The 18,146-nt window shown below is 39.8% G+C and overlaps 1 protein-coding gene across 9 annotated transcripts in view; it reads right to left on the bottom strand.

The window, feature by feature from the left end:
* Positions 1-18,146, bottom strand: part of EPS15 (epidermal growth factor receptor pathway substrate 15) — a 46,506-nt gene extending 28,360 nt beyond the window's left edge. For 4 of the 9 annotated variants that reach the window (XM_068690188.1, XM_068690183.1, XM_068690184.1 and 1 more), the window contains exons 1-11: positions 17,947-18,144; positions 10,316-10,357; positions 6,591-6,680; positions 6,194-6,241; positions 5,096-5,191; positions 4,608-4,673; positions 4,075-4,200; positions 3,581-3,640; positions 3,065-3,265; positions 1,316-1,461; positions 306-465 (exon numbers count right to left, since the gene is read on the bottom strand). In XM_068690188.1, coding sequence (XP_068546289.1) covers positions 306-465; positions 1,316-1,461; positions 3,065-3,265; positions 3,581-3,640; positions 4,075-4,200; positions 4,608-4,673; positions 5,096-5,191; positions 6,194-6,241; positions 6,591-6,680; positions 10,316-10,357; positions 17,947-17,973 — 1,062 coding nt within the window. In that variant the 5' untranslated portion in view covers positions 17,974-18,144. Of the gene's footprint in view, positions 1-305; positions 466-1,315; positions 1,462-3,064; positions 3,266-3,580; positions 3,641-4,074; positions 4,201-4,607; positions 4,674-5,095; positions 5,192-6,193; positions 6,242-6,590; positions 6,681-10,315; positions 10,358-17,946 lie in introns of all 9 variants that reach the window. The other 5 variants (XM_068690186.1, XM_068690187.1, XM_068690182.1 and 2 more) reach the window with 4 other exon arrangements.

The following is an 18,146-nucleotide window of genomic DNA, read 5'->3' as shown; positions in this document are numbered from 1 at the left end:
CATGTTACTTCAGATGCAAACTAAGATTTCTTTAGACAGGAAAAGAATTATTCTTTCAAAATAGAAGATAATGCTTTCTCAACATAAGATCTCTCCGCTTGGTTGGCAGGTGTAATAAATGACAGCTTCATTTCGAAACATGAATGGAGCAGTGTTTTGTCACTTCTTTGCAATCAAGACTTGTTTTCTTCCTGATATTATGATATTCTTTAGGTCTGCCAGTACTTGAGGTGTTTCCTGTGTAGTTTTTGAAATTAACCTTTTTTGTTTGAAATTTATACCGAACATGCCAAACCTGTCCTTACCTTCTGTAAACTGACATTTCTGTCTGAAGGTGGAATCATCTCTGGAGTCAGCGCCTGAGGTGGATCAATGCCCTTTGTTAATTTCTGATTGATTAAATAGAAAGCCAAAGCAAACTGTTCCTTTGAAAGCTTCCCGCAGTCCTTTGTGTCACAGAGAGCCCTGGACAGAGATGCACACGAAATAAATCATACAAGTTTCCTGAACTTGCTGTTATTTAGAAATGTAACAATTATTACTGTGTGATCTCCTCTCCTAAAAAAAATGCAACACATAAGTACAGCATGGAAATAAATAGAAAACATTACACAAACATAGAATGCAAAGAGAAAGTGGTTGTGCAATTTCCACAGCTGTTACAGCAATTTTTTGTCTCGTAAAAGGCAGAATCAGGACTGAGTCATAATACCAGAATATTTGTAACTGAAGTTACTGCTGAACTAAAGCACTTCTCACAACCAACACAAGTTTGTCTAATTTTTCTGACTTTCCTAAATAAAGTTATGCTAATCATGCCTTGAAAAAAATGACATTTTATGTCATGAAATAGTTTATACATGTAGTGGGGAAAAATTTAGAAAAACACACCATCACACAGCAGGTGTCATTACTGACTATAACAAAAGACAAACGAGTCACAGAGTTATATGGGCCATAAATCTTACATGCTAAGAATTTTACACAGATAATCCTCAGATGGCTAGTTGCTGTGTATCTGAATGCTGAGACATTATGTTGCCTTAAATCAGGTATTCAGCTAAAGTGTAGTATTTGTTTGTAACCATCTGTTCAGGTTCTTTACCTCCTCCAGCTAGGAAATAACTCACAGCATAAACCTGTTCCTCACCCGCCACTTCTGTCCATTACTAGAAGCAAGTAAGTTACCACTGTTAATAAAGAGGCCACGCTATCATATACAAAAATAACAGCTTCCACTTTTCATGAAAAGTTCTAGGAAAGAGCAAGAACCATGCCATCGCCTAAACAGCTGTCAAGGAAAAATAATCCCTACCAGATATGTGCAAGAAGAGCAGAAGGCAGTCCTGTCTTCAAGAATAGTTCTCTGGCTTCCACACCTGACACAAATCCATCCATGTCCTTGTCAGTTTTCACAAAGATTTCATCGTACTTAATTTTGTCTGCAGGCGATACAACCCACTGAGGGGAGGGAAGGGGGAAGGTAGAAGAGGGGGGGAAAAAAAGTAAATGCTAAGATAAAGACAGCTCTGTCAGATATGCTTTCAAAAGTTACATAATTCAAGGACTACAGCACATATTTAAGAAGTAGTATAGATGCCTAGTTTATGAACCAGTTTTACTGCCCAAAATAGTCCTGTACAGACATCCACATGCAACTCCAAAAGCAAAAGTATTTATACCAGTGAAACACCATGGCTGATCGATACTGCTCCACCTCTTTGCCTATCCATTAGAAGTATTCCTTGAGGTCCAGATCTCCTAGCACTGAGTTGTGCCCTCATCACTGTACTCAAAGCCCTGCTTCCAGTCTGGCTCCATCCATTTTATTCCTCTTTACAGCTGGAGAGCTTTAGCTGCAGGGACTGAAGAACTGGTCAAGCATGGAGTTAACAGTTGGGACGTTCTAAATTGTGGGTTTGAAGCTCTCATCAATGTAAAGATGGGAACTAGAGCCACAAGTCTTACTTCAGCAATTCTTCCAAATACCATACTATTTATTATACAGAGAAAGGGTGTGTGTTTGTTTTTGAGTGAAAATGGCTTCAGCTGCTGCATACGTGCATGCTCATGGACACTAATTAATTTCAGCGTATAAACACACAATATATGAATTCCAAATGGTACTGTACAAAAAACATACACCAAGACGCTGATCCAGAATGCCACTGCTTTGTAATACATATTGTACGTGGGCTTATATCAGTCAAGCAAACTGACAGATGAAAACCTTGGAACCTCCAGAATTAAGATGCTAATTTTTTTTTTTATCGATCACTCAAATACAGGTGCCCAAATATCCAGGCAGCATCTTATGCATAAAGTACTACAGTTCTTACCTCAGATTCCCTTCTCAATAATTTCCTCTTTTGAATAGAAACAGTAAATTATAATCCACTTGTAAAGACACATTCCCAATTTCTGGATTCTAAAGTGACCAGGATTAAGTAAGATGCTTTTCTGGGTGAGTTAAATTTTTTAATCATTACATTTAGAACACCAGATCTCATGTATTTATGTGGATATGCCAAACCTTTAGTCTTCTTTTATCCATAGCTTTCATTTATCTATTCTGCTTCTCTATTCTGTTTTTATTAATAACTTTTTCAAAGTATACTCATACACAACATACATGTACGTACACATGCATTAGTACAATTTGTTTTAAAAAGTGGCCATATTCAAATCCGTCTTCAGCCAGAACACTTATGTACTGCCTAAGTGTATCTGGACTACATTCACAAACTGTTTCCTTAGTAATCTGACCTTTGGGTTGCACTTCATGTTTTGAAATAATTTATTTTTTAAATATCTGAATAATCTTTACTAAATAATTCTTTTATCCAACCATTTATATTTGAAGGCATCTAAAAACAGTAGAAGATAAATTTTCTGTTATCCTTTCTCTTAACCTGGTTTTCCCATCAGCCTCCTCAACTTTATCAACAAATCAATAGGACAAGAAGGAAATTAAAATCGTATATCAAGACACTTCACATAGGCAGACCTCAAAGCACAGCGTTAAGAACAAATCTTTTAGCCCCAATTCACTTCAGAATTGTACCTGTGACAATGGTGTTTTGGCAGCTAAAATGCCTACAGGTGGCAAGGACTGATGTGAATCTTTGGTTGATGTTGAAGATGGAATTAATGGCATTGCTCCTGGAACACTAACGGGTTTTCTCTTGGATAGTGGCACCAAAGCTGCAGGCAAGGACATTGGCACTGGTTCTTTCTCCAACGCACAGTACACCAAAAACATCGCCTGAACACAAAAACAAACCATGTGAATACTGGAGAAGGGGGGGACGACACTAGTTAAGAAATAAATTTGTAGCATGTTTTCGATTATGTTTTCTGTTATGTTTCTCCTTTACAAGCCCCTTGAACAGAGTTGCAGCTTATTGTCTTCCGACCTGCATTTTTTATTACTACTTTGAGTCTCACATTAATTTAATACTAAGACTTGATTAAGGTTGTAAATAAAGGTAATAAATGAAACCATACAGGCAAAAGTTAACATACAACTCATCCATTTTAAACTCATCATTAGACTTCCAAAATCCCAAGACATACTTACCACTGCAAACTCATCGCGATCCAACATTCCATCTCGGTCAATATCACTCAATTCCCACACCTACCAACCAAAAGCAGAATATAGGGATTTTTGCCAGAACTGTAGTGTTTGCCTATTTACAACCTCACTAAAAACAAATGTGAGAACAGCCTCCCCCAAGTATATCCAAAGTTCTATTAATCTAACAGCATTAGATTTCAGGGAGCAATATACATTCATAGAAACCATGCAAAGGAAGAGAATCTGAACATGGAGACAGAGTGTGCTAACGACACCCTGTCCTAAATAGAGTGTTAAAGCATACACAAAACTGGTACATTAACAGTAAGATGCAATCTCTATCAGAATATCAAAGATTATTTTTGCATTTTCTCACTCTGTAAGACAGTAGTTACAAGTTAGGTGCATTACTACAAACAGTCTGAAAAACAGACAATGCTGAGTGTTGCATAGTTATCATCTGCAAATTAATGATTAATTAAAAAGATTCTTACTCGTCCTAAGATATCCACTGGCAGTTTTGAGTTAAGGAGTACAGGTTTCACCTTATCCCCTGACAATAGTCCATTAATGGGATTTAGGCTGTCAAAAATAGCATCGTACTTGGCCTTGTCTTCCAGCTGCAGGAACAGAAGAAAAATACTAATTATGGAAACAATCACTCACAGTTTAAGAAGCATTCGTTATTTCAGAAGTAGTAAGCTTTTTTTTCCCCACAGTTTTTTTTTCTGTATTTTCTTTTGAGTCATAGGCTCACACAACACCCACTAAGATTTAGTCTTTCATTTATTTTCATAGCTTCAGGTAACTATTCTGAATAAATCAGATTTTTCCCCAAGGTTTCCCAAGTATCATTCCCTTCCCCTCACCCAATCAAATCAGGTCTACTAGACCAATTACAGATTTGACAGAAATGGCCATTTGTCATACTTTGTGTACTATAGTTATCAGCATCATATTTTTCTCAAGATTTGTTTGCTTGCAAACCACATCATAGTTCTAGATCACAAGCCAATATTGTATTTACCTTAACAGCCCATGGTACATCACTTGATGCTGTTGCATTGAGTAGCAAAGGACTGCTAGTGTCAGTCTAATAAAAAAAAAAAACAGGAAAAAAAAACACATCAGAAGAGAACTGGTTCTGACCTTTCAAAATAACTCCCTTATTTGAGAAGTGACTGCTTCTCAAAGTCTGTACTGCATTTTAGTCACCCATATCTTAAGTGAAGGATACCAAAACTTAGAATAAGAAATTTAAAAAGTTTTTTCCATTAAGGAAAACACTAATAGAACAAATACTATATATATTCTAATTTTACACAATTTTATATTTAAGTCCCTGACCAGAACACGTAGCACCTTATTCTAATTCTGGATTGTCCTGTTTTCCCCTCCCATACAACATCACTTCCAAAAATATTTGGTATTTATACCAAACCCTAATTGTTATCTTCAAAGCAGTTCTTATTAATGAGTTAATATGATCATTTAAAATAAATACATCAGTCTTACAAATCTTGGTGGAGGAACAGGCAAATTAAGACTACTTAGGGAAACATCCAATCCATTCTGCGCACATGCTACAAGTCGTAAAGCCACAAAGAACTCCTATAGGAAAAAAAAAAAAAAAGGTGAAAATTTTGGTACATTAAAACACACAAGTTTATGAAGAGTTAGGAGTTTTTCTAGTATCGTTCTGTATACAAGGGCCACAAAGGGCTGGGGGGAAGGAGGAATGGTATGTGTCACAAAATGACAGTGAGCAGCAGTCAAAAACTGATTAATTCTTCCGGCGAAGTAAAGCTTGTAATTACTAGCTTCAAGCATTTAGTAGGTTCCTGGCTAGTGTAATCAGCTCTCCACAGTACGTTCTTCTATGACAGAGCGGTGAAATTTGAAGTAGCAATTACAGCTGTTTATCTTGAAGGAATTGAGCTAATCCCAAAGGTGACAGTTGACAGGAGGAGGAAAGAAACATACAGCGTACAAGAAAGGTGAACTCAAGTAGAAGGCTGATGAAAGATTTGTTTAATAGATGCTACAATCACGTTTTCCTACCATGGAATAAAGCAGCTAGCTCTCTGCAGGCCATTATTTAAGTAACTGTGCTTCAAACCATCAAACAGAAACATCACATCAGAGCTTTTCAGCAGATCACATCGCATGCACCACTGATATCGAAGTCTGACTGACACACTGCTCATAGCTGCAGCTTTGAAAGAACAGCTCCAAACAGAATGAACTGATGTGAAACCCACCAAAACTAGATTAAGAGAAATTTTGAAGATTTTACTAGAATTTTAATTTTGGCATTACATTCCCCCCCCAAGATTCAGAGGAAAAGTTGCCTTAAAACAGACCATTAGACCTTAAGTTACTCCTCAGTGGTACTGCACAGCTACGTAACAGCTCATTTTGTGACTTCAAGAGAAACAAATGAAGTAGCTGAAGGCTGCTTTATTTATTGTAGCTTACAATGAAATGGGGAGTACATACCAGAAAAGAATCCCACTATAAAAACTGCTTTCCTGAACCAGAAATGTTAACGTTTATATTTTTTTTCTAGATTTGCTAATGCATAGAGTAACTTCATTCATCATAAAACCGTACCTGTTTGTTCAGGATTCCTTTGCCATCAGTATCAGCTAAGTCCCAAATCTAGAACATAAAAACAATATTCAGACAGATGTTCTACAACACTGAAAGGAATCTGGCGAGTTCTCACTCAATTTAACGATGATACAATTCTTGGATGAAAGTTTAGTTCTTAACTTCCATGATAGAAGTTACTTCTGGTGACAAATTTAAATATTGCTTTAATTTCCATCACAAACAACATACACATTACAATAAGCAGAGCTGCTCAGGTTTGAAAGGGTTAGATAGCACAACTGAAAGTGCGTTAGGGAAGTTCATGTATCCTGTGCTACCACTCTAAGTGTTTTAATTTATAGAGGATACTAACTAAAGCAAGAGACAGCAGAGTTAAACAATTGTCATTAAATACCTTCCCAAGTACCAAATCTGTCAATCCGGACTTTTTCAAGAAAACAGCTGCATCAGAAGCTAACACTCTTCCAGTATTGGCAGAGTCAACCTAGGAGCAGAAAACAATTCATATCACAAAACAGCTTTGTAGATTAAAAATATAGATAATCTTCAAAAGCAGTCTTCCTATCCACGAAGAACCAAAACTATGTAGAATTTGAGACGTGATAAACATTTCAAAGGACAGAAAAGAAGCAAGACAGAATGTTCTCCACACTTCCTAAAGAGGAAGAAACAGAATCAAAATTGAAATTGTACCAATAAATCTATGTGCACGGAAAACTGAAGGACATGCTAGTAACTTAACCCCAGCATTAGATTTGCTGGTAGCCCCACTTCTGAAGCCCATTGGTTTTTAAGTGCTTGCTGACCACTGAGTCATCATGGCTGTCTTTGGATTAGCCTGAGAATAACTAGCGTGAATGATGCTTCACATAGAACAGCAAGACTGAGTACATATAGCAGAACACTTGGTGATGATGCAAAGCCATCACCTACAGCCCCACAGATTTCTTTAAACAAAGCCTATATTCAATATTATGTTTCAAACATAAATCCAACTTCCAAAGTTCACACATGCAGCACACATGAGGTGCTCAAAGCAAACACCTCCCAAATATTTGTTTAGAACTAGAAAGTAAAAGACTTGCAGAGAATTTATTATTTGCAAAGTATGCTGAAGTGGATAAAGATTGAAGATTGTCTTCTCTGCTTCTAAAATACATCAAAAAACTCCAAAAGCAATCCTGAAAACATTATTAAACAGGTGTGAAACAAAAGATGTTTTCACTTTCACAGCTAATATGGCTGATTAGGAGAGGTTGTTAATTATTTGCAAATCATTTGTTTCAGTTTGTGTGGGAGAGCTGTTCATAATAAAGGCAAGGAGTTGCCAAGTCACTGCAACAAGTCCCTTTTCAGTTAGAGGAGCCCATCTTTCACATAAGCCAAGTACTCTTAGCATCCACTCAGAAAACCTTTAACCTAGGATTTTTATTAGCTTTCAAGAAAGTCAGAGCAATACAATATCAGCTGTGTTTAATTTCCTAACTTCCAACCCAAAGGAAGGAGATTTTGAGGGATTTAAGCATGCTTCTTACTTAATCTGATGTGGATATAGTTTCTTTTCTGTTCAAATAATTCCTTAAAATGAAGGTGGTGGTTTTTTTGTTTGTTTAAAAAAAAAAAAAGTCTGATTTCCATTTCTTAACAAACTATTGACTCCTGTATGCTGGGATGGAGGTACTTAGGAAGTATTAAAATAATGCAGAAAATTGGCTTATGCTTGACCATTGCACTGAGCAGGTATTTATCAGCTTGGTACAGCTTTCTTCCCACCCCAGTGTGCAAAAAGCAGGCGTTGTTTTTTTCATAGCTGTATCAACCAAAAACTACTTTGCTGCAAGTTGTCTTTTATGGGGCCAGAAATGATTAAAACTTTAAAATGTACGTGACCTCTTTAGGTCACAAGGTAACAGTGAAAAGTATTTAAATTCAGACTCATCAAGAATTCAGCAGCAGCTCAGGCATACTGCTTACCTGTTACAATGCAGCACAAGTAACTGCCTGCTAATTTATCATACATATTTAAACATATTCTTTAACCTCATGCTGTTTTGAGCATCAGTCTAGGTATGGTCAAGCAAAAAAAGGAAAACCAAGAACTTATTCAAAAGAGAAACATCTCTATTGACAGGTTAAGGTTTCAACTGCATTCTAAGTACAAAGCCCAGGATTTAATTGCTATTTCACAATACACATTATGTAAAATGAATGACTAACTCTGCGATAGAACTGGCAGAGTACTAAGCATCAGAGCTATTTCAGGTGATGAATTTATTCTCAATTTGTATGGAATGCTCTTAAGTGCTTCTGGTATGAAAGAAGCAAGACATGCTCTGCTAGTACTGGAAGACAGAGGGAAATGTCTTTCTCACATGGCTATTCTGAAAAGCTGACATATCCTTATAAAAGGGGGAGAAGGAAAAAGTTATCTAGTGCAACTAGAAGTGTTTAGACATAGTACATTCCAAAGCTACTCTTTAGGAAAAACGCTTGCAGAAAAAGCATTTGGCTGAGCAAGTCAGAAGACTAATCCCACGGAAAACAAATCCACTGGCACAATATAACGAACAGTAACATCAGGTTCAAGGAATCCCTGTGACCGTACACTGCCAGACAACAAACAGTGCTCTGATTTCATCAGGCTGTGTGAGCCAATGAATCCAAGATGTTAAGCGACTTCAGAACCAGGATCACACTTGTGCTGAAATTCACTTTCTGTACCCATCTTTTGGTTTCACACTTCAATGGTTAAACAACTGCAATTAAGCTGAAGAGACAGACAAGTTATGTGGCAAAGATTATGCGAGGCAGTGACACAGTCAGTAGCATTGGGCTAGGAAACCTAACATGGAGAAAGGCGAGTTCTGTGCCTTATAACCTTGTAACACTCACCACAATATGGGATTCTCTAAAAGACTTTAATTCCTAGGGACAGATACACAGCAGATCTGTTCATCAAACTGAAAGACAATTTTGCGAGGGTGATATTATCTCCTTCAACCTTCAGGAGCCATCCCAACTTTGATCAAGGTAAACTCTCTCTTACTGTTCAGCAACTTCAAAACTGCTACTCCCATTTAGTGGAGAAAAATCCTTAAAGAGCTCAAACTTTTGAGACATCACAGGCTGATACAGTTTTATGCACTTGAGAAACGGATTAATCCTCTAAGCACAATCCATAAAGAGTGTTGATAGGAATCACGGTTTTCTCTCTTCCCTAGCAGAGCAGCTTGCATTCTAGTGTTGATAACCAAAAGAAGTTCTTAAATAAAAAGGTCATTATATGCACTATATCCTGTCTTACAACAAACCGACAGGAACATTATCAGTTGCACAAAAGGAGAAAAAACATCCTACTAGGTTTCTTCTGAGGTTCAATAGTTATTGAAGTCTTTATATATACAGGCATAATTTTTATATAATTCATTTATATGTTTCTTTAAAAGTTATCATATATCTGTCATTACATAATTAGATGTGCAGAATACAAAATACTGATGTAATACAGTAGTGTAAATGGCCTTCTTTCCAAAAAGCTATATTTACACAAATTAGTACACCTTACTGTTGCAGGATCTAACTATAACAGATAAGCAATGAATAAAATTCTCATGTCAAAAGATTTATCTGTTGAGGGGAGCTGCAAGAACTACACATATCCTTTCAGCGTTCAGTGGCCTTCCAACCAAAGTTCACCCCTTATAGCAACTGGTTAAGAACCTCGGGGCGTACTTTAAAAGAGACTGAAGTCTGACATAAACCTAACAGGACCTCAAACACAAGAACATCAGCTTCATTTATAAAAAGGAAAAGAAAAAAAAACATATCCCCACAGTATTTAGCAAGGATATACTCCATCCCAACAGCTAATGGTCTGGTATAACTGTAAAGTAATGGATGTCACACACACAGCAGTTTGCTAACACATTAAATAAGTCATCTTATAACTACATTTATACTGATATAGCTCAGACCCAAGTGTTAGTTACTACAAAAATATATTGTGAAGTGTTTGCCTTGGAATTCAGTCATTTACACACTGCTAGCCATGCTGAAGTCTAGCATGAAATAATATTCTGTATAAAATAAATTTCATTTTCTCAACAAGAATATACATACCTGTCGGTAGAATTTCTCATACACAGGATTTGCACTTGACAGCTATACAAAAAGAAAAAAAAGATAGAATTAACCATAAAATCCGTATTTCAACTGTCTTCAACCTGTATAGCTAAAGCTAGAAAACACTTTTTCTGGTCTTCAGGGAAACATGAAACATTTATATAATTCTATTTATTCTGCAAAACGATTAGGACTATGACTGCTCTTTATACAGTAACTTTTAGAAGACTTCTTTTCTGGAGGCAGCAATACTAACCGCTATCAGATTACTATCAGACGGGTCAGCAGGCTAGGCAGTACGAGACAGCAATTCCTGAGTGACATCAAATACAGACAAACGAGAAGAAACCTGAAGTGACACAGTCTAGGAAGTGCTCACTAATAAATACAAAGCCAGACAGTTTTATTTCATTATCTACTACCTCATTCTTTAGAATTCAGTGCCATACACAACTAGTCTGCAAAACTTGCAGATATCCAAATTAGTTGGATTGACAACTAAATCCAAAGCAATGATGCAAGTTTATTTTTTTTCCCCCCAGTTTGAATCATTGCCAGAGATCACCTCTGCCTTAAATCCACTGCCACCTACCAGACACTTAGTGTTCACCTAAACTTAGGAGAACAAAGATAAAATGCCATCTTTGGTAAAGGCTTCTTTTTTTTTTTTTTTTTTTTTTTTAAATTGAACCATTCTTAGAAACTCTATTCAGCCAAACAAACAAACAAAAAGCCTGAAACCACAAAGAAGTTAGTAAACTAGTATCTGTTCCTGTACCAAGGACCTTCGGTCAAGAGATTCCCCAAAAGTGTACTGATAGGGTTCCCTCACTTTCCCTGAAGAGGCACAAAATTAGATACTGCTTTCATGAAGTGCACGCTGCATGAATTGTGTATTGTGTGCATGACTGGGTGCATTTATGCAGAGGGTGAGCCTAGAATCATTGCAATGGGGGTGCCTTTGCAAGCCCAGTTGGAAAACGTAAGCACAATAAAAGTTAAAGTGAGTTCCATGTCATAAAAAACTTATTTTGAATATGATCCAAAAAACTAGAATTTTCCTGCCCCTCAAGAGGAATGTGATCTTAAAGCTCTGGGTCACACGCACAGACCTTTGCAGAAACTGAATCCAAACAAGGTAGCTTCTCCTGGTTTAAAGTTTAGAAATTTGCATTGAAAGATGGAAACCAACAATACGCTAGGCTCTGCCAATCACAGAGCTAGAGAAAAAGCTTCACTACAGCACATGTAAATTGCAACTATTTAAATACAAACACATGTTTTCCTCTAACAACAGCTAATGAAGCTGCCAGACTTCCACACATGCTGATTATCAAAGAACATTTATTAAGAAAAAATATTTACTGGGAAACTTTGGCTTCAGAAACTATTTAGAAATGGGGGTTTTAGTGTGATCCTGTTCAAGTACAGGAAGCTTGCTGTATTAACAGAGCACCCCACGAGGCAGATGACAGAACAGCTAGAGATAACAGCAGCACCTGCTTTCAGATCTTTAAACCTGAATATTCAGCAAGAACGCTGCCCCAGAGGCACTCAGGCACTCCGTTTCTAAGAGCCTTGCAGCATTGCTTGGTCTCTACTTTTTGGGGTTTTTGTTTACTTCTTTGGGGTCATGGTGGTAACAAAATTCCACATGCTGGGAAACCGCCATCAGTACCCAAAGGTTTATTGTTTCAGCCACCACCTAGGCAGACATTTACATACCCCTCAAACCAGCCTGACGAAATACATTCACGCTTTGCCAGACCTGACCACCGCAGCACCAACACACCACCACTTTCTGTCACTTTCCAGCGTGCCCCAAAGCATACTTATATTTACTTAATGACAAATGCTCTGCTTACCAGCTCAGCTACAACTTCAGTGGCAATCTAGAGGAGCACCTCTCCTGAACATTCAGATATTTCCTAAGTTCATTAATTCATTGTAATGTAACAGCATAGACACAGAATCAAATTAAAGCTATGACCAAAATAACTGGAGCAATGTCGGCCAGCACGCACCCTTGAAGCATCAATCCATCATCCCTCTTGCCCAATATCCCCCTTTGTTCAGCCAAATGTTTCATTCTTACAGCCAGACCTATCACTGTCACTCCTGGAAATATCGAGTCCTGCCACGAAAACACTAAGTGCAAAACAATCTCTTCATTCAGCGCTTGGAGCACAGGCCAGCAATTCTTGTTGATTTCATTAATGTGTCCAATACTCATTTGACCATCAGTATCGCTGTAATAACTGGAATTTCCTGTGACGACAAATAGAATAATAGTAACAAAAATTCCCAGACTTTTTTTTTTTTTTTTTTTTTTTTACTAGTTACAGACTTATTTTTCCTGCAAAGTATAAAATAAAAGATATAAATGTCTGGGATATTCTTGATCTTCTGAGAGAAGAAGAAAAACGCTGCTCTACACCCTCTAAAGCACTGCTGTAAGATTTTCTAGTCAGCGTTCTTTTTGTGGGATTTATAATGCGCAGTTGCAGACAGTAAATTCAACTTGTTTTCAATGCAGAAAGGAAGGAGGGAGAAAAGGTCAGATTCCACCGCACACAAAAATAGAATTACGTTATTAGGATTCCCTTCAGAAGTTTATCACTTCACAAGAGTCATGTCTGCTCTAGTAATTACAGCCTTTGTGACAAAACCAGCTTCAGAACGCTAACCCAGGAAATAAAAGCCACCTTCAGGGACATCTGCCTTTTCATCTTGTGGTGCCAGTCAAGGCTTCGTGCCCCCAGGTTCTCACCCCCGGCACACTCACATTTAGGTGTAACACAACACTGCTGCCAGGCTGGCCACCCCGCCATCCACAGCCTTCCTTTGCACTAAGTTAAAGAGCCCAGGGTTGGAGGCTGTCTGCAGAGAAAAACAGCTTCCAGGCCAAATGACACAACCTGGCAGTAAGTGTCCTGCATGCAGACAGCCTCTTGCTCTTTCCTGGGTCCCAGGCAGCCTTAGGGTGGCAAAGAACTGTTCCTCTGCAGTGCAGCACGGACCCTGGCTCTCCACTTCCGAAAAATAAAAAGGAAGGAAGGATAAAGTACAAGTAGTTCCAAGGAGTTCCTCTCAGTGCTCTTCCACCACTAAATGCAGCTCCCTCAAAGTTTGAGAACGGCATGAAATTAACCCAGAAAGACAAATGCAACATCCAAGGATTATTCTGCCTGGAATCCCTTCTACAGCAGCGTGTAGGAATATGAGCAAGAGCTAAACAAGTAAGGAAAAATAAAAGGCACAACGCCAAAAAGCAGGTAAGTTTAAGGAAAGCTGGTTTTTATTATGATGCCCTTTCCAAAGGACAACAAAACGTTTTCCTGTTGTTTTTCTCTCTTATTTGAAGTGCCTCACAGCAAAGCTTTCTACCACTTTCTGTTCTGTGACCAAGAACAACTCGACTTCAGCTTGGAGTCGATGTGCTTGGTTATAGGACATACACACACAATGCGTCCCTTGAAAGAAGGATCTGAATCCAGCCTTTGTGTATTATTTTCCCCCACACACACTATAAAACTTCCTCCAACTACTGTCTTTTTATTACTACACTGACATTGGTACTATTAGTCTCACGGACACAGAGGGAGCTACAGAATCACTGTTCTAGGCCATACAACACAGGACCAAAATGACAATTATTGGTGCACATTCTGCACATTCACTTATTTCCATCCAGTCTTAGATTTTATCCCACCTAGGTGAAAAAAAAAAATCCACGCTGCTCCTCTACAATCACTTGATGACACAGCGTTAGATATTCCGAAACTGTTAAACAAGAGCAGACATTCTCTCCAGATTTATGTGCTTGTACTTTAAGTAGCCCATTCGTTGCTGCAATCACATTGTTTCCCTTACATTTATGTTGAGGACATTAAACAGAGCTCTTGAGTAAAAGCTTCCTTGAGATTAAAGTTTTCCCCTACAGCAATAACACAAGATAAGAAAGTATTTATAGCAAATTTATATGCACATATATTGCCATGCACTTCAGAGTCAGAACCTTCATTCCCCTTGAACAGCTGAAGCATGCGCAGAAACTCTGCCACCTTCTCTGCGCAGATGGCTGTCACTGCCTAATTAAATATGGTTCAATTCCATTTTCAAATCACTACAGGAAGCCTCTACTATCTTATAATCAGTACTGAACAAAGTCTGTAAAACGTGAAAAAGCAGCTCCACGGCCTTTCAGCTACTATCTAACATGGCTGGTGTGCTATCAATCAAAAATTTAGTTCTACCTGCTTTTAAGGAGAGGCGGACTGGTCATGCACAAGCTTAAACACACATAAACACGTGCACACAGTCAGATTTCTTCATCTTTCATAGAGGACAAAGAGGAACACCAGATTTCTTATTCCTGTAAAATAATAATAAAGATCAAGATCCTGGTTCTATTACTGTGTTGATCCCTAACAGAAATAGAAAGTTTGCCACAAACCTCAGCTGAAAAAGAATTAAGTGACTGGTAAGCTTTGCTTTTTGGCTCTGCATTACATCATACCCATTACTACAAGACTCATTCATACTGTATTTACATCCTATATACTCCAGTAACTGGCAATGCATCAGACAGGTGTCCACCTTAGCCTCAGTTATAATACAGCGCATCCCTTAGACAATGAAACACAGCGCTCTGGACCTGTGACAAGATATTGAAGTCTGAACTGAGACACAGGGTACATTACGGGGTACATAAGAATCACTTGTTACGTGACCGTCTTGTTTATTAAAGGAGCTCAAAGCTACTTTTTAAGATGACCACCACTTTTTCACAAAAGACGTATTTCATAATATCAGGAAAGCAAGAAGTTATCTTTCTGTTCTCCCTGAATACTTCAGGAGAGTGCCACCTTAATGTCCTCAAACTTTCAAACACACACGAGCAGTTTCTCTTACTGAACTACCACTTTAATTTTCAGTGGCAACAGGAAGTTTTTGAATGTCCACATTGCACCAGCCTTCAAACATCGCCCACACTCTTAATACGTATTTTCTGCATCTTCTGTCTTCACTTCCTTCCTCTGTAAATTAATTAAACCAGATAAGCAGCCGTATTTGGAAGATCAAAAATAAAATATAATTCTTCTCATTGGCTATAGCTTAATCTGAGTTTCCCAACAAGGGATGACTGCTAGATATGAACAGTTCCTTCTCACTGATGCTGTTTCCAAGCTGAAGGCAACCACAACAAAACATTCACTTGGTACAAGTTTTCTGAGAAGTTCCACACTTAATTCAGTTCTGCTCAGACCACGACATTCACCTAGCAAATGCAAGTGGCAACAAGATATTGCTTAAGGGGTTCAAAATTTGGAGAACAAGATACTTCAGATTAAGTATTTTCATTTTGCAACATTCTTCAAGCACGCTTGGTGTCATGAATTTCACTACAGCTACACAGGCCTGAAATATTTCTACTTCTCAACCAACAGAAAGCTCCATGTTACTTAAACGAAGCTGTAACATTCAAATAAACAATGGGCAGCACTCTCAGACATTGCAGCTGCAAAGCCATCTGAAAATACCCCAGTCTCATTTTGGAAACACCCGACTTCCTCGTTGTGTTAAATCAGTCACAACCACATGGGAAGGGGAAAGAAAATCTGAGACAACTGTGAGCTCGGCTGCAGGTCAAGCAGAACTGCCTCTTACTCTGTGCACGTTGTTTACAGCAGAAAGCACCAGCCTGCACAGTTTGTCTCACTGGTGTCAGTAATCGATCTAACTGCAGCCAGCAACCATCCCTCCCACCCCCGTACTCACTTTCACTTCCTCACACTACATCGGAATGGATTCAGAACACTTCAGACTTTTCGTAACTCTAAAATGCCTGAAATTAGAGCCCATATTGAAGAGATGATCTTTAGGCTTGCTTGACTTTCTTAGATTATTTTTATTCAAAGCACGCTCCTCCTCTCCCCACTCCCCAAAAAAGAACTCCCCACACAAATGGTCAACAACAACAGAAATAGCTTCCTCAATTTAACCGCTGGTGTAAGCTGTAGTTACAGTGGTTTTAAGGACACTGGCCATTTTTCTGCTCCTGTCAATGTTATCACATTTCTATTTAGTCCCTGTTTCACGTGACAAGAAAAAAAAAAAAAGTATGCAAATTCTACAATGAAAGGATTACACAGCCTGCAAGCAATGTTGCACTGTAGAACTGTATCAGGCACTCCTCCCCTCTCCCCAAAAAAAGGGCCAGAAGAGCCCATGCCCACGGAATAGCCCATAGAATTAAATTACTGGTCTAGGAAAACTTTGTCCTTCTTCAACAAAGGCGTGCTTTAAACGTTTTTCTTTTGCTTGAAGACTGTTAAAAGAGACACAGAAAATGCTAACCTAACATTTTTGAGTATCAAAGCATGCTTTCACAGAGAGTACTGTTACCTTCACAAGTATGTTTCTTTTATTTCCTTAGACCTTTAAATACATGCTTTCTCAATGTATTTGAGAACATTGAGTTCATGTTTTCAATGAACAACCCTTTCTTTCCTTGAAATGGTTGAGGATTTCCTCACAAGTCAGCTACAGAATGGAATAACTGCCAGCTGAGTAGTCTGGCTCTGAACTTTTTGGTTTCCTCATGCATGTGTAAGTGAGTCACACTTCTTTACCAGCTTCTACATATGTGTGACAACTGACGATCAGACTGAAGCATTCCAAGCAAGGAGCGTGTGCACTGACAGGCCTGCCTCGGGCTTATGTCAGGTAGAAACGAGAACTTCTCATGTTCCTGCTACATGAAACAAAACAGTACCAGAAGTACAGTCTATTACCTAACAAATCTCTGGGGAATACGAAGCAGTCTCAACAGGGTACAAGCACGCACATGGAGGAATTCTACAACCATCGAGGAAGAAATTCAAGCAACAAAGAGGTTTAGGCAAAGAGATCACCTGGACACTAAAGATGCCAAAATTGTCCAAGCTCTAGGACTATGCAAGGTCCTTCATCACAAGGACCTGCAAAGTCCTTCACCATTAGGCACCTGTAAAGCTAGCGTGCGGAAGGGGTGCCCCCACACCACACAGCCAACAAAAAAAGAAGTAAAATGACTTCCAAGGCGATGTCTTTGGAGCTAAGACACCGCTGCAACAGGCCTTTAAGCGACATCCTCGCAGCTGTTCTGCACCCAGCGCAACCCCAGCGCCCCCCAACCCTGCCCGAAAGCTCCTCGGGCACAGCCACGGTGCCCCCCACACCCCCTCCACCACACGGAGGGCAGGTTTGGTGTTTTTTTTTTCTATTTTGTTTTATTTGCGCCCGGCGCCTGCTGCCTTTCCCGAGACAAAAGACCGAGGGCGCTGCCAGCCGCGGCCCCGAGCTCTGCGGGCTGCCCCGGGGCAGAGGCACCTGCGGCCGGGCGGGGACCGCGGCGACCCCCGGAGCTCCCCCTCTCCCCTCCTTCCCTCACACGGCGGGTCCCAACCTCCCCACACGCCCCCCTCAGCCGCCACCTGACAGAGCCAACGGCCGTTAGGCGCCCGTTAGGCGGCGGGGCAGGCTGAGGGGCGGCCGGGGCGGCAGCGAGCCGCTCCGCTCCTCGCTCCCCAAGGGCCCTGAGCCTCCGAACCTCCTGCCCGAGGGCTGAGGGAGGCGGGCGGTACCTGCGTGAGGGAGAGGTGGGCGGCCATGCTGCTTCCATCATGCACCGGCCGGGCCGCAGGAAGGACGCGCCGCCGCCGCCGCCCGCCGCCCGCTGCCCAACTTCGGCAACTTCCCCGGCCGGGCCCCGGGCAAAACCCGGCGCCGGATCTCCGCCCGCCCGCCCGGAGTCGTTGGAGCCGGAGCCCGCCCCCGAGAGGAA

Source organism: Anas acuta, chromosome 8 (genome assembly GCF_963932015.1).
Source record: "Anas acuta chromosome 8, bAnaAcu1.1, whole genome shotgun sequence".
NCBI lineage: Eukaryota > Metazoa > Chordata > Aves > Anseriformes > Anatidae > Anas > Anas acuta.
The sequence above is the reverse complement of the archived record's forward strand: the minus strand, read 5'-3'. Positions and strand labels throughout refer to the sequence as shown.